Source organism: Cydia pomonella, chromosome 2 (assembly GCF_033807575.1).
Source record: "Cydia pomonella isolate Wapato2018A chromosome 2, ilCydPomo1, whole genome shotgun sequence".
Lineage (NCBI taxonomy): Eukaryota > Metazoa > Arthropoda > Insecta > Lepidoptera > Tortricidae > Cydia > Cydia pomonella.
In genome coordinates this window covers 18,068,180-18,081,730 of record NC_084704.1, presented here as the reverse complement: position 1 = coordinate 18,081,730, position 13,551 = coordinate 18,068,180, and the positions used below count along the sequence as shown (strand labels likewise).

Genomic DNA, 13,551 nt, shown 5'->3' with positions numbered 1-13,551 from the left:
AGTACCAGAAAAACAGGAGCAATAAATATTCAACGGAATTACCGCTTTTGAAATACCGCCTAGAATACTTAACTCACGAAGGCTGATATTTGTTTGTGATTTCTCACACAGGACAGTAGGCCTTATTAATCTTAAATACAGTAAGGTTTGATACGTCAAACTATCTCTATCTGTCAAAATCAAATAAACAAAAAATAATGGCAAAAGACTATGAATTCTAAGTACTAGAAATAAATAATGTATAACTTTACTAACTTACATAGCCAAATCAGCCGGCTGTAATGCGACTTGCGATAGATGGACGAAAAAAATTGAGGCGATGGAATAAAAGTTTCACTTTAAAAAAGTCTTCACAAATAAAGTCCGACGTGTCATCGATACGACGGGCTTCGGCTTCCCCGGTAAACCGAGTCGAGTTTACATTAACGAGCGCGTCACATCTGTTAACCGGCAACTGTTTTATAAAACTCGAATGGAAGCCCGACGCCTGCAATGGCGAGCCCCCTGGACGACTCGGGATCTTTGTTCGACGCGATGTTGGACATTCGGCAATGAAAACCAGGTTTGAAGCTGACATAGGTAGGGTTTTTAGGAACGAATAAGTTTGCGCCTTATCTATTACTTAATGATCTATTAATGCACTCCGTATTATTTTATATAATTTTAAGGCTCATGTGTATTAATTATAATTTATTTGTGAGGCTCCTAAACACGATCCTTATCTATATATTAATTAAAAAGTACACTGTTTCTAAGTTACTACTCATTGTAAGGATGATAAATATATGTCCACAAGAATGTCAAATGTTACCTAAACGATTTGCAAGTCAAGTTTTTAAAGTGATGCTGATGTGTATTTATATTGTTATCTCTCAACTTGTTTTTAGTATCAAATTTCGACCTTATGACTATGAATTACGCACAAGGCTTATAAAAATATCAATGTATAAAAAAAGTTTAATGATCCTATCAATACCTATTTACCTACTTATATGTAACGTAATAAATATATATTTATATACACTGCATGTTATTTATTATTTTATACTTTTGATTAATTACCAAAATAATTACTTTTTGATACAAATTCCGTCCTGGCCACCTTTTTTAATGCCCCATGGTTTATACTTTCGAATATTAACATGTATTAATCGCCGCCATATGACGATCCTCAAACAGCTGCTTATAAATTGCTTGTTTTGCCAGCTAGTGTTTTCGCATGTTATTAAATATGTAATAAACAAAAAAAACTTTAAGATGGGTTTATTGAATGCTGGCTCGCTAGGAACACGCCATAATGAGTTTTTAGTGGCCCTTAACCGTCACCCTGTGGACATCTTAGCTATAAATGAGACTTGGTTACGTATTGGTGAGGACCTGCGTGCCCCGGCTCCGCCCGGATTCCGTCTGCGTCACTCGCCGCGTCCGGCCGGCCGGCGCTCGCGCGGCGGTGGTGTTGTATTTTATATAAGTGAACATATACGCCCGCGTGTACTTACAACACCGACAGCTCCGTGCGTTGAGCAAATGTGGCTTGGAATCTTAATGGCAGTTAGATTGCTATAGGGACCGCATACCGGCCCCCTTGGCAAAGTGTTGATGTTTTTCTCGATACACTATCTGAGACAATATGTTCACTATCAACATATGACCATGTAGTATTGCTAGGTGATTTCAACATTAATACCTTACGCGCTCATGATCCTAACACAATCAAGTTATCAGATTTTTTACGCACACTACAACTATCACAATATGTTAATGAACCTACCCACTTTACTGATCACTCGGAAACGCAGATAGATCTAATATGTTCAAATGCAAAAATTGGACATGTAGCGGTAAACTACAGTCCTGATCTCAGTCACCATGCATTTATTACCTGTGAGCTGAACATTAGGAAAAATAAGCCAGTTCCAAGGTGGTTAATATACAGACCGCTTAAGGATATTGATATGCAAAGATTTAACGCTGACCTTGAATCTATAAACTGGGAACGCTTGGTGTGTGACAAGTGACAACGTCAACGATACTCTTTTCCATTTCAATATGTCAATTTTACAACTTTTTGAACTTCACGCTCCTTTTAAAAAAATTCTTATAAAAAAACGACTTCATCCTTGGATCACTCACACAGTCAGGGAGATGATGCGGCTGCGTGATGTAGCGCACGCAAGGTTTCGCCGAACGGGGCTTGACTCACATAAACAATACTATAAGGATTTAAAAAACATAGTCAATACAGCAATTTTTACCGAACAGTCAGCCTTTTATCAGACATATATTACAAATAATCAAAAAAATCCCAGAGTTCTGTGGCAAAATATAAAAATTACGTAGTCGATTTTAAAAAACCTAATGATTTGCCTCCTAATTTTAATAATCCAGATCAGATTAACAGTCACTTTCTTAATTTACCTACAAGGAGAGGTGTCACGTTAACCAGTTTAATGTATTAGGAGTTCCATAGATTTGGTTCCGCGAAGTTCATGTTAAAACCAGTAGATGAAGGTACTGTTTTGAGGATCATTAAATCCTTTTCAAGCAACGCAGTAGGCACTGATAACATCACGTTAGATATGGTTGAACTTACCTTGCCTAGAACTTTACACATCATCACAAGCATCATCAACCAATCCATCTGCACTGGTGTTTTCCCTGATGACTGGAAATCAACGATAGTTAGACCTATACCCAAAACACCTGAACCTACTGACTTAAAAGACCTCAGGCCTATTAGCATCCTGTGTTTCGTGCCGAAAATTCTAGAGAAAGTAGTATGTCGGCAATTAACAGACTTCTTAGAAACAAATAACATATTACCAAATAAGCAGTCCGGGTTTCGAAAAGCGCGCAGCACAGCCACTGCACTCTTGGACGTGATCGATGACATACTAACAGCGCAGGATAAAGGAGAGGTATCTATCCTAGTCCTTCTGGACTTTTCCTGCGCCTTCGACACTATTAATATATCGCTATTGTTGTCTAAACTTGCTTACTATGGTTTCGACGTCGGCACCATAAAATGGTTTGATAGCTATCTCTCAGGCCGTTCCCAGAAAGTTGGGCTTCGTAATTATTCTGGACTGACAGATTACTCTTTAAATACATCTGTAACTTGCGGAGTCCCTCAGGGTTCGATTCTGGGTCCCGTTTTATTTATTTTGTACGTGGCTGACATTACGAGATGTATAAAGAACTGTCACTATCACATGTATGCAGATGACCTACAAATTTACAAAACGTTCCACCCTCGGGAGATACAAACTGTCTTGGAGCTATTGAATCAGGATCTTGATCGTATCGATGTTTGGTCTGAACAGTGTGACTTAGTCCTTAACCCCAACAAGTCAAAGTTTCTAGTGCTCGGCACTAAAGGCCAAGTTGACAAACTCGCCAGCTTTGATATCAATGTTGTGCTCGGAAGGGATCGCGTCGAACGAGTCTCGGCGGCCCGTAACCTTGGCCTAATCTTAGACGAGCGCTTGCGTTTTGAACAACATGTACTCGATGTCGCTAAAAACTGCTACTATAGATTGAGAGTACTATACCAGGTTCGTCAATATCTCAGTGTCGACCTTAGAATAAAATTATGCGACACCTTAATATTATCCAAACTCAACTATGTCGATACTGTGATTAACGGTTGCTTGCTGGCTCGTTCAAAGGCGCTCCTACAACGCATCCAGAATGCTTGTGCCCGGTTCTGTTTTCCCATCCCTCCACGTGCTCATGTCACCCCTTATCTTAACAGTGGTAAGATGTTGATAATGGAAGCACGTCGATCATTGCACTTTGCGACCTTACTTTTCGGTGTGGTAAATTTTCAACAACCCCAATACCTTTTTAACAAGTTGTTGTTCTCCTCCCGTCCAATGAGAGATGGCATTCGACTTCTCTGTCCGAGACACGGCAGTTCAGCAGCATTTCGTGGCAGTTTTCGCTACTCTGCTACGAAATGCTGGAACAACATACCCCCTCTAATACGTAACTCTAAAACATTACTCACTTTTAAACTTAAATTTAAACAATATCTTTTCAGCTTCCAACTGCCGTGTTCTTCGCGTTCCATGCACCTTAGTTAGATTATATTATTTTATGTTATAAATTGAATTATTTATCTATTTTTAACGAGTTGCCTTTTTATGTATATATGCTCTACTATATATTAAACTAAATACATGTCTGACTTTACCTGTTTATATTTTTATATATTTTTAGATATTCCCAACCCACTCACTTCCGCTTTGAAATTTTTCCGTGCATTAGTTTCTAACTTGTGTTAAATATTAATACTTGCTAAATCACTGTCTGACACTGCCTTTACTGTTCCGAGCTATCTTCTTGCCCTGGGCTCCACGGAAGACCAGCGCTGTAGCATATATATGTTAGAGTATATGCTGAGTGGTGTCCAATTGTAGCCTCTATTACAGCATCATCACTGTAACTATTGCATGTTAGTATAAGTTACAAGTAGTTATAACTGTTTAGTGTATTAGATCTTCTTTCTTACTTTTTTTTTTGTTTTTTAATGTGGTGCTGTTTGTAGATGGTTTTGCAATAAACGTTTTTCTATTCTTCTTCTTCTATAAATATCACGGGGAATCTGATCCACTGATGAAAAGACGATGAATGCGAGGAAACCAAATAAGACAAATTTGCAAAATCAGTTATTAAAGTAATATATTTTTTTAAAGGACTTACTTACATTTGGAGACTTCGCATGTCTGAAGATAAATAATCCCCACCGAAAAATATTTAGATTCAAATATTTATGAGAACACACATAATTTATCAAAGTGCAGTAATATTAAAATAATTTGTTCCTTAAAGTATGATTATAAGAGGACCCGGGTATGTCTTTAAACTACGTCCAAAAGAGAGGTATGGGCACTGTGAATGTCATCTTGCGTTGTGTGGTAGGGCACAGCACAGCGGATGTCATTCCAGATCTAGAGCAGAGCCCAATTGGGGAAGTAGCGACACCTTACAGAAAACTACAGCTAAATAACACTAGACCCTACTCAGTGTTGTGTTCCTGCCGGTGACTCCGGTGAGTAAGGTTGCCAGAGCTCAACGAGGGTGCGGAGTGTTAGGGTCGGCAACGCGCATGTTACTCCTCTGGAGTTGCAGGCGTCCATAGGCTACGGAGACCATTACTTATCATTACTCATCATCATATGGCCCGTATGCTTGTTTGCCACCGACGTAGTATTAAAAAAAAGTATAATTGCGGATTTACACTCGCGGCTCGTGGCTCGGCTCCCGATTCGTCTCGTGTCTCGGCTACAGCTCGTAAGCTCGATGTTTTCAAAATAGCTTTCTTAGGGTTACAAATGAGGATATTAGGTATAATTTGAGGTATATTTTACAAAAAAAAAATTAAATGTAAATATTTATTCATTTTTTAATGTGGAATGTACCTCATTACAATCTTTATTTTTTTTTTCATTGTGATTGATATCTATGTATACAATTAATACTAGCCCAAACTTGGTATGTTTTGAAAATCATTTTAATTCTAATTATACAAAATGACTGAAAGGTATTGATATGATATATTTTTAGAATTTGCTTAAGAAGCTTTTTCCTTTTTTACCACACATGATAGGTTTCGGGACATTTTTTTTCTCATACAAAAAAGATGACGTCATAACTCCTCTGCATTTTTTTATTTATGGTTTTACGGATTAAATTCATTTAAATAACCTAACGATCACTCAATTTTAACACATTTTGCAGCGTTATTAGCGTACCGCTAGGCTATGACGAAATCGCACGAGTTGCGTTACGAAGTGATTCCATCCACACCCGCTGTATTCGCAAGATTAGGCCTTCTGCCATTATTTCTTGTTTCTAAACCTGAAAAAATGGTTAGGTGGAAAAAGATTTAGTTCGAATGAAAAAATATATTGACGAAAACGAACGCATATTTTGAAGGGTTTGAGAAAACGTACTTTACAAAGTTAATAGAAAAAATAGAATAGCCGTGGGAAAGTGCATCGAGCTCTAAGTAGTCTACGTCGAAAAATAAATACATACTTCGAACAAAACTACCTTCCTTGTTTAATTTTTATCACACTTATTACTCCACCCTTGTATAAATTATAAAACGGCACTTCATCGCGTATAAAAATCATAAAATAATAAACCAGGGGGCCTACCGCGAAAACCGAAATTCACAAATTGCGGGGATCTTTCTTTTTTACTCTCACTAAGTCGTAATTGGAGTGACAGAGAAAAATGCCCGTAATTGACAAACTTCGATTTTCGCGGTTATAGCCCAGAGTTGGGTGCAACGTTGCTGTAGCAAAATATTTTAATTTTAATTACTGGCAACTATTTCTTGGAGGCCAAACCACACATAGAAGCTTTTAGCGCACACATGCAGTTACTATCTTTCGCGTACTGTTGCGACCACTGATCCGATTCCGAGACAAGTTGAATTGAATCGTGTCGCGGAGGTTTAAAGAATACTTACTTAGCCTGACAAGTACTGAAGAATCTGTGTGGAAAGAGATGAGTTCCCATACACGACTCTTCTCTTTCCGCACACTCTATTTGCGAATCTGATGCAATTGTCGAAGAGCCGATCAAGTTTGACGACCAGTCTGGCCTAGTGGGTAGTGACGTCACCCTGCCTATAAAGCGGCTGAGCTATAACCGCGAAAATCGAAGTTCGTCGATTGCGGGATTTTTCTCTATTACTCTAATTAAGTCTTAGTGAGAATAAAAGAGAAAGATCCCCGCCATTTGCGAATTTCGAGTTTCGCGGTAGGCCCCCTGGTCCTGGGTTCGAATCCCGGTAAGGGAATTTATTTGTGTGATAGATTTAAATTTAGATTTATTTATTACACAACATACGATTGCATTACAAATTACATTCATGTCAATTTATATGAATTTATATTGTCATTTTCAAAAATAAATTATATTACTAAATAAACACAGATATTTGTTCCTGAGTCATGGGTGTTTTCTACGTATTTAAGTATTTGTAGATTACATATATCCTTGTCTGAGTACCCACAATACAAGCCTTCTTGAGCATAGCCGTGGGGCTTAATCAATCTGCGTGTCCTATAATATTCACAAATCACACCGATATCACATGCGATTATCGACCAAATTAGTTCGTTGTACCTATTGGCATACAGAAGAGAAATAATTAGGCTTACTTATACTTTATGAGTAGAAAAAGGCGACAAATTAATTTTTTTTATAGAAGGACAATTCTTCGAGCCTACATTTTTTTTAATTTGCCGCCTTGTTTTACTGATGGAAATGGCTTTTCAAAAATGGAAATGGGTTTTTTTTTAAAAGAAAATATTATTTTATTATTATTTTATTTCTGTTAAAAGCTTTTAACAGAAATATTTTTGAAATATTATATATTGTGTGATATTTTAGGACCTGGTAACATTGGCTGCCAATTTTTCATTAATAATGATGCGTTCACAAAAAAACTCTTTCCTGTAAATTAAGCTTTAGCTACACTAATCGAAAAATTCTGTCGGTCAGAATCTTGCCATGGGTTAATATAAAAAAAACGTTTCAAGTAAAACGACGTCAAAAAAAGCAAACACCGTGTTCTTCCATCCATCCGATCGTCTGTCAGAAAAATCAAAAAGAAATAAAAATCTCCATTGTGTCTGATTAGTGGTTTTCTCTGTTCACTACTGTATTAATGTAATTATATTTAGTTTTGAATATTATTTATTAATAATATGAAATTTTAATTGTTCTTAATTACTTAAACTCGTATTCCTTGTTCGTAGTTGCTATCGTAACTACAATGGATGATAACTCCTTGAGCGATGACGAAGTAAAGGAATCTCCTCTCAGTCCTGTTATGGGTGGAAAGAAGTTGAAACTAAACGACGGAAGTTCGCAGGATAGCTCCAATGGATCAGGTGATTATCTAAACAATTATTTGAAACGCTACGTCAGTCGCAATTACGCTATTAAGTTACGTATTTACGTTCCATAGCTTCGTCAAGTAAGGTCGTGAAGGACGAAAATGTGGACAGCGGGGTGTCCGCAGATAAATCGGAGAGCACTAGCAGCGAGGAGCGACCCGCAGAGCCTTTAGAAGGGCCCTCGAACGTGGTGGTTAACGCGGCGCCGTCAAGCAGTATCCATGGGATTGTTCTAAACATACGGCGCCCAAGACTTGGGAGGTGTTACAGAAAACGGAAAACACCCGACAGAGACTCCGACAGTGATAATTCAAGGGATTCTGATGATTTATCAACAGAAGAAAGCCCTCCTGTGTCAAGGAGATTGTCTAATAATTCAGATGGAGAGAGTGTGGATTTGGAAAGGTCCTTAGGCGCATTTTCAGAGGTGTCTAGAAGCCCGTAAGTATCAACATTATAAGCCTCCTTCAGGAAGTTATTTTATGGGCTTCAATTAGCGTCATACATGAATATTTTTTAATTTTTTAAATCATTTATATTGGTTGAACACCGGAAAAAGTAAACATACTTTTATAAATTTTCACAATATTTCTTTTGGCGCGAATTCTACAGAGCTGATGATGTCACACTTCAGACACAACTGACGCTTTTTACTAATGTTGTTCATGTATTTCAGCTACTCGACACCAATAATTCGTTTTATTATTTTTATATACCATGGATGGACCTCAAAACCATTCTATAGGCATTATCTATTGCTAAAGCATACAAAAAAAGATTAAATACAGCTCACAATGTATGTGTATGTATGATGTAATGTAATAGCACTCAATATTTTTTCTAATAAAAATTAAATTGAAGTATACAAGAGTAAATAAATTTCTCTTGTAGATTTCAATCAATTTGGTAACAAATTACTTCTTACCTTGGGCCATAAGCTTCAGAAGTAAGAAGTAGACATGAAGCCTGTATATCACTTAAATTCATGAATGTAATGTGAAGTTTTTGATTTAACTAAGTATTTACGAATTTATACACAATATAGACTGCATATTCTTTAGTCAAACCTTTGCACAAAACTTTTTAAAAATATACTTTTTAAATTGTATAGCATAGAAAATTTGCTGGTTCTTAAGGCCTGTCCAGGCGGGATAATCAAATTGACCAATTTGGCGTCAATCTCATCTATTAGCATCCACTCATACACAATTTTAATCACCAATTTTAGATTTATGATATATAGGTTATAGGTATTTGCAGGCTTGTTTGCCGCAGCTTGACGTCCTATTTTAGATTTATGATAACATTCAAGCGCTCAAAAAAAAAAGCCCCCTAACAAGCTTAATAATGCGTTCTAGGAGACCTAATTATCGAAATCAGTATGATACTCTGACACACCCAAAATTTAAGAATTATAAGCAAAAGTTGACTTGTGATTAAAGATTTTTTATCAATCTCAAAAGAAATATACATTTCACTTAATGAGATACATACCTAGTTGGTTATTAAATTATGTTACTGCAATAATCTTTATCTACATAAAATATACGAACGAAAGTTGAATAAACTATATATTAAAATGAAGTACATATGACAATATCATTCAAAATGGCCTCCTCTGGCCTTGACACAGCCCCTCAAACGACGAGGCCAGTCATCAATAGCGGCACGCACGATTGTTATGTCTAATTCCGTCACTGTCTTAACTATGGCCCGCTTGAGGGAGTCAAGATTTGTGTGGGGCTTAGCACAGGCTTTCTCCTCAATAACCTGCCATATGGCATAATCCAGGGGGTCAAGGTCCGGGCTGGAGGACGGCCAGTCTTTGCGGGCAATAAAGTCCTTTGAAACCAGGCTTGAGTTGTTTTTGCCTTATGTGCAGGAGCTGAGTCCTGTTGAAAGACCTATGGCTGGTTTTGAAATAGGGTGTAGCTTAAGGGCTTCACTATTGGTTCGAGAACGGTTTCCTGGTAAACTTTGGCCCCAGTGTGTGTGTGTGAAAACACCTATTTCACATAAATGAACCTGTGTTAGCCCTGAGTATGACACACCCAGCCAAATCATCACATAAGTGGGATGATGGCCTCGTTGCACTCTCGGAACAGCCGCAATCGCCTCTTGACTGTTTTTTGCATACACTCTGTCATTATGGCGGTTACAACATTCTTCAATGGTAAAAAAAATTTCATCTGTAAATAGTATTTTTCGGTGGCCATTTTGTGCGTACCGCTTCAATAGCACGCAACTTCTCTCTAGCCTCATAGTCTTTAATCGTCAATTGAGCAAATGACCTTTTTGTCTGCGGTAAGCGTGTAGTCCAAGGTCTTCATTGATAACTTTTTTAGGGAGCTTCTCTTCACAGACATCTGTATTGCCAACAACTTTTGCTTCCGGACGGGGTTTCTTGCAATTCTCGCCTTCACTGCGTTTATTAGAGCTGGGGTCCGAACGGTGCGTGGTCTTCCAGACCTCTTGCGGTCATCGAAGCTCTGAGTACTACTATATCTATTAATTGTGCGATAAACAAATTGTTTGTTGATTTTTAGGTTTTCAAGCAACTTCAAAATCATGTTTGGCGGGTGCGGGTGGATTCTCTTTTAGGCCCCAATTTATTATAGATACGACAAGATAAGCATTATGTGTGGTATATAATTGTAGCTCACAAATCCACCACATTATGTCATTTTTTATTTTTTCAGTAGCATTTGTTTTAACGGAAATAAAGAGGTTGCGAATTGAGTAACAGAACTTAGTAACCAACTAGGTACATGCATTCATTAATTAATTCTATGTTAATTTGTGCCCGTGAGCGACAATTTGATTCTATTTACAATTTCACAATTACAATTTTAATTTTATTACACTAAGTATATTTAATTCCTAAGTTAAGTAACAATAACATAACAACTTCCCACTGAAAATTTGAATTTCTTGCGTTTTTCTACTAACAAGTTAGGTGTGTTTCAGTTTCAGTATATTTTCAATGTTTTTATTTAAAAGATCTTTGAAATGTAAATTTGTTTGGCCACTTAGCTCTGAAGTTGGCACTGTTGGCGGGTCTTTGCCTATTAGCAGGAATGCGAAAATAAAAATGATTGGGAGGAGAGGAAAATACTTGGATCTATTGTTTCGGAATTGTAATTATTAAGAATAAGTTAACTGAAGTTTTACTGTTGATAGACATCTACAATAATACATATATCGACAAATCTACAATAATGCAAAAACATCCGTAATTTCGTGTTACTAACTGCAAACTATTGTGTAGCTGGACTAGCTGGCGATAAAACTTTTGATCGACGTGTTGTACGGGTTGTACGTAATTACGTGCAAATTTTAATAATAATAGTAGTAGTAGAAACTCAGGTGTTTATCTAGAATTATTCGACAATAACCGATGTTTCAGATATTACCATTTTTAATTGATAAATCGTGACTAAAATACATTTCTATACCAGAATTCTTTCAAAATCGGTGTGACGTAGAACAAAACAACAAATCTGTCTAATCTAAACTATGACGTCACGTGACGTTTCGACCAATGGCATTGCGTTTCGCTCATGAGCATTTCGCGCGCAATTTTGGCACTATATTTATTATTTTAAGCAGTGAAATGATAATTTTATAACGGAAATGAATTTGTAACATGCTATAACGGTAACAATCATCCGAATAAAAAAATATTTGGTTCAAATTTTGACTTCATGCATGAGGCTAATTACCAGGCTAAGAAGTTATTATAGTTTTACTTAGATGTTTTAGTTGTTTACTTTACTATTTTGCCTATGCTTGTTAATACAAGTCATAATAACAATAATCAGACAAATAATAACAGTAGTTACAATTCCTATAAACATAACATCTCAAATTTTTGTAAAATGAATCACAAGAATATATTATAAATGTAATGACACAAGACAAAGCACTTGAAAGTACAAAAATAATGCAAACAAATCCATTTATTAAATACTACCACAAGACATTGGCAGGAGAGTTGAGACAATTACACAGCTACATAGAGTACTAATTACAAAATTGCTAGTAAATAAATTAATGTCAAATTTGATTCATGTGCATCATACTTCAGCTAAGTAACTTGAGATTATCTGTCGAATTTGCTCTTGGTATCAGGCGCGGCCTTAGCCTCTACTAGGTTCCGGACGGAAAATCTTTGCAAGCCCCTGTTATTAGTACTAAATAAAAAAATTGTTAGGTCGTATCAGGGAAACGCTTTGTAGACAGTCCAAAGGATCCTTCAAGAATATGGAGCTCGGTCGTGAACTAAGTACCTATGTGTTATAAAGCGAGAAGGGAGGCAGAAAGCCGAGCTCCACCTAGGACAGCTGATTCAGGGCATCAAACCTCGATGGCTTCTCGTGCGAAGCCGTAGACTGAGCTGCAGGAAAGCAGAGCTTGGAATCGAACTCGCAGAGTAGGCGAGGCCGTCGGGCTAAGCTCCGCAAAGATAAGGCCGGCAGTCCCGAATATGTAGTTTCCTGCGAGTCTGGAGTCGAGCTGCAGAAGAGCATAACTTGGAATTGATCCAATGGCCCAGTGTAAGCAAGACCGAAACCCAAGCTTGGCTTAGTGTTTCAGTAAGACCTATAACTTTCCTGCAGCCCATTTAGGCGTGGCCAAAAGCCAAGTTACAGACAATAACCGATGGCCAAGTGTTTTAAAACGCAAGGCCTAAGGCCGAGCCCCACGAAGGACCGACGGATTTCGGCGAGAGGCCAAAGGTCGAGCTACGAGAGATCAGAGCAGATTGATTAATGTCCAGGCTATATATGCTCTCCTGCAGCGTGGCCTTGCATGGAAACGCTCCTCCATTGGACGATCAACCTTTAGTATCGCATAGAAGCGCGACTTGCTTGGATGTTTTGGGCCTTCAGCCGTATGCACTTTTTTATTAAATTTCATATTTGGGTCCTATGATCACGGCTGTGCAGTAAATCGGAATTAGGCCTCGGGTTGCACATTTCGGGCTTTAGGCCTGATGTAGAGCGCGCTCTTCGGCCACCTACGGCCTTGAAGCTAATTCTTGTGATCCGCCAAAAACATCATCTTTTGTTTGTGTCCTACCTCTGCTGCCCTGCATATCGCCTTTCGGCCTTTCGGTTTATTACTAAACAATTAACCATTGTCATTTCCGAATTCAACCCTTCTGTAGCTCTGCCAATGTGGGTTTCGCAAAAACCGCAGCACAGTGGACCAGATTTTTCTGCTTAAGCAGATAATGGAGAAGAAGTGGGAGTACGCGCAGAGCGTCCACTGTTTGTTTGTGGACTTCGCGAAAGCCTACGACAGTGTGGATCGGGGGGCCCTATATTCCATCCTCATTAATTTTGGCATCCCAAAAAAACTAGTTTCCTTAATCGCCACGGCAACCAAGAAGAGCAGGATGAGAGTCAGAGTTGGGGGAGAACTGACGGACGAATTCGCGGTAATAACCGGCCTAAAGCAGGGTGATGCCTTGTCGCCTGTACTCTTCAACCTGGCTCTAGAGCATGTCGTCCGCAAGGTGATAACCCTTGACATAGGAGTAGAGTTGGGTGGGAGGCACAAGGTGATTGGGTATGCGGATGACCTTGCTTTGTTAGGGGAACGCCGTGAAGAGGTGGTTGAGGCGGTA

General features: G+C 38.1%; 1 protein-coding gene and 1 long non-coding RNA gene across 2 annotated transcripts in view; both read left to right on the top strand.

Annotated features, from left to right (window-relative positions):
- LOC133534558 (uncharacterized) overlaps positions 1-13,551 on the top strand; it is a 74,259-nt gene that overhangs the window by 25,993 nt on the left and 34,715 nt on the right. The window lies entirely within an intron of this gene.
- The window catches only part of LOC133534550 (DDB1- and CUL4-associated factor 8), a 36,635-nt gene continuing 30,619 nt past the window's right edge, over positions 7,536-13,551 (top strand). Inside the window, exons 1-3 of the mRNA XM_061873715.1 lie at positions 7,536-7,689; positions 7,779-7,913; positions 7,991-8,360. Coding sequence (XP_061729699.1) covers positions 7,796-7,913; positions 7,991-8,360 — 488 coding nt within the window. The 5' untranslated portion in view covers positions 7,536-7,689; positions 7,779-7,795. The remainder of the gene's footprint in view (positions 7,690-7,778; positions 7,914-7,990; positions 8,361-13,551) is intronic.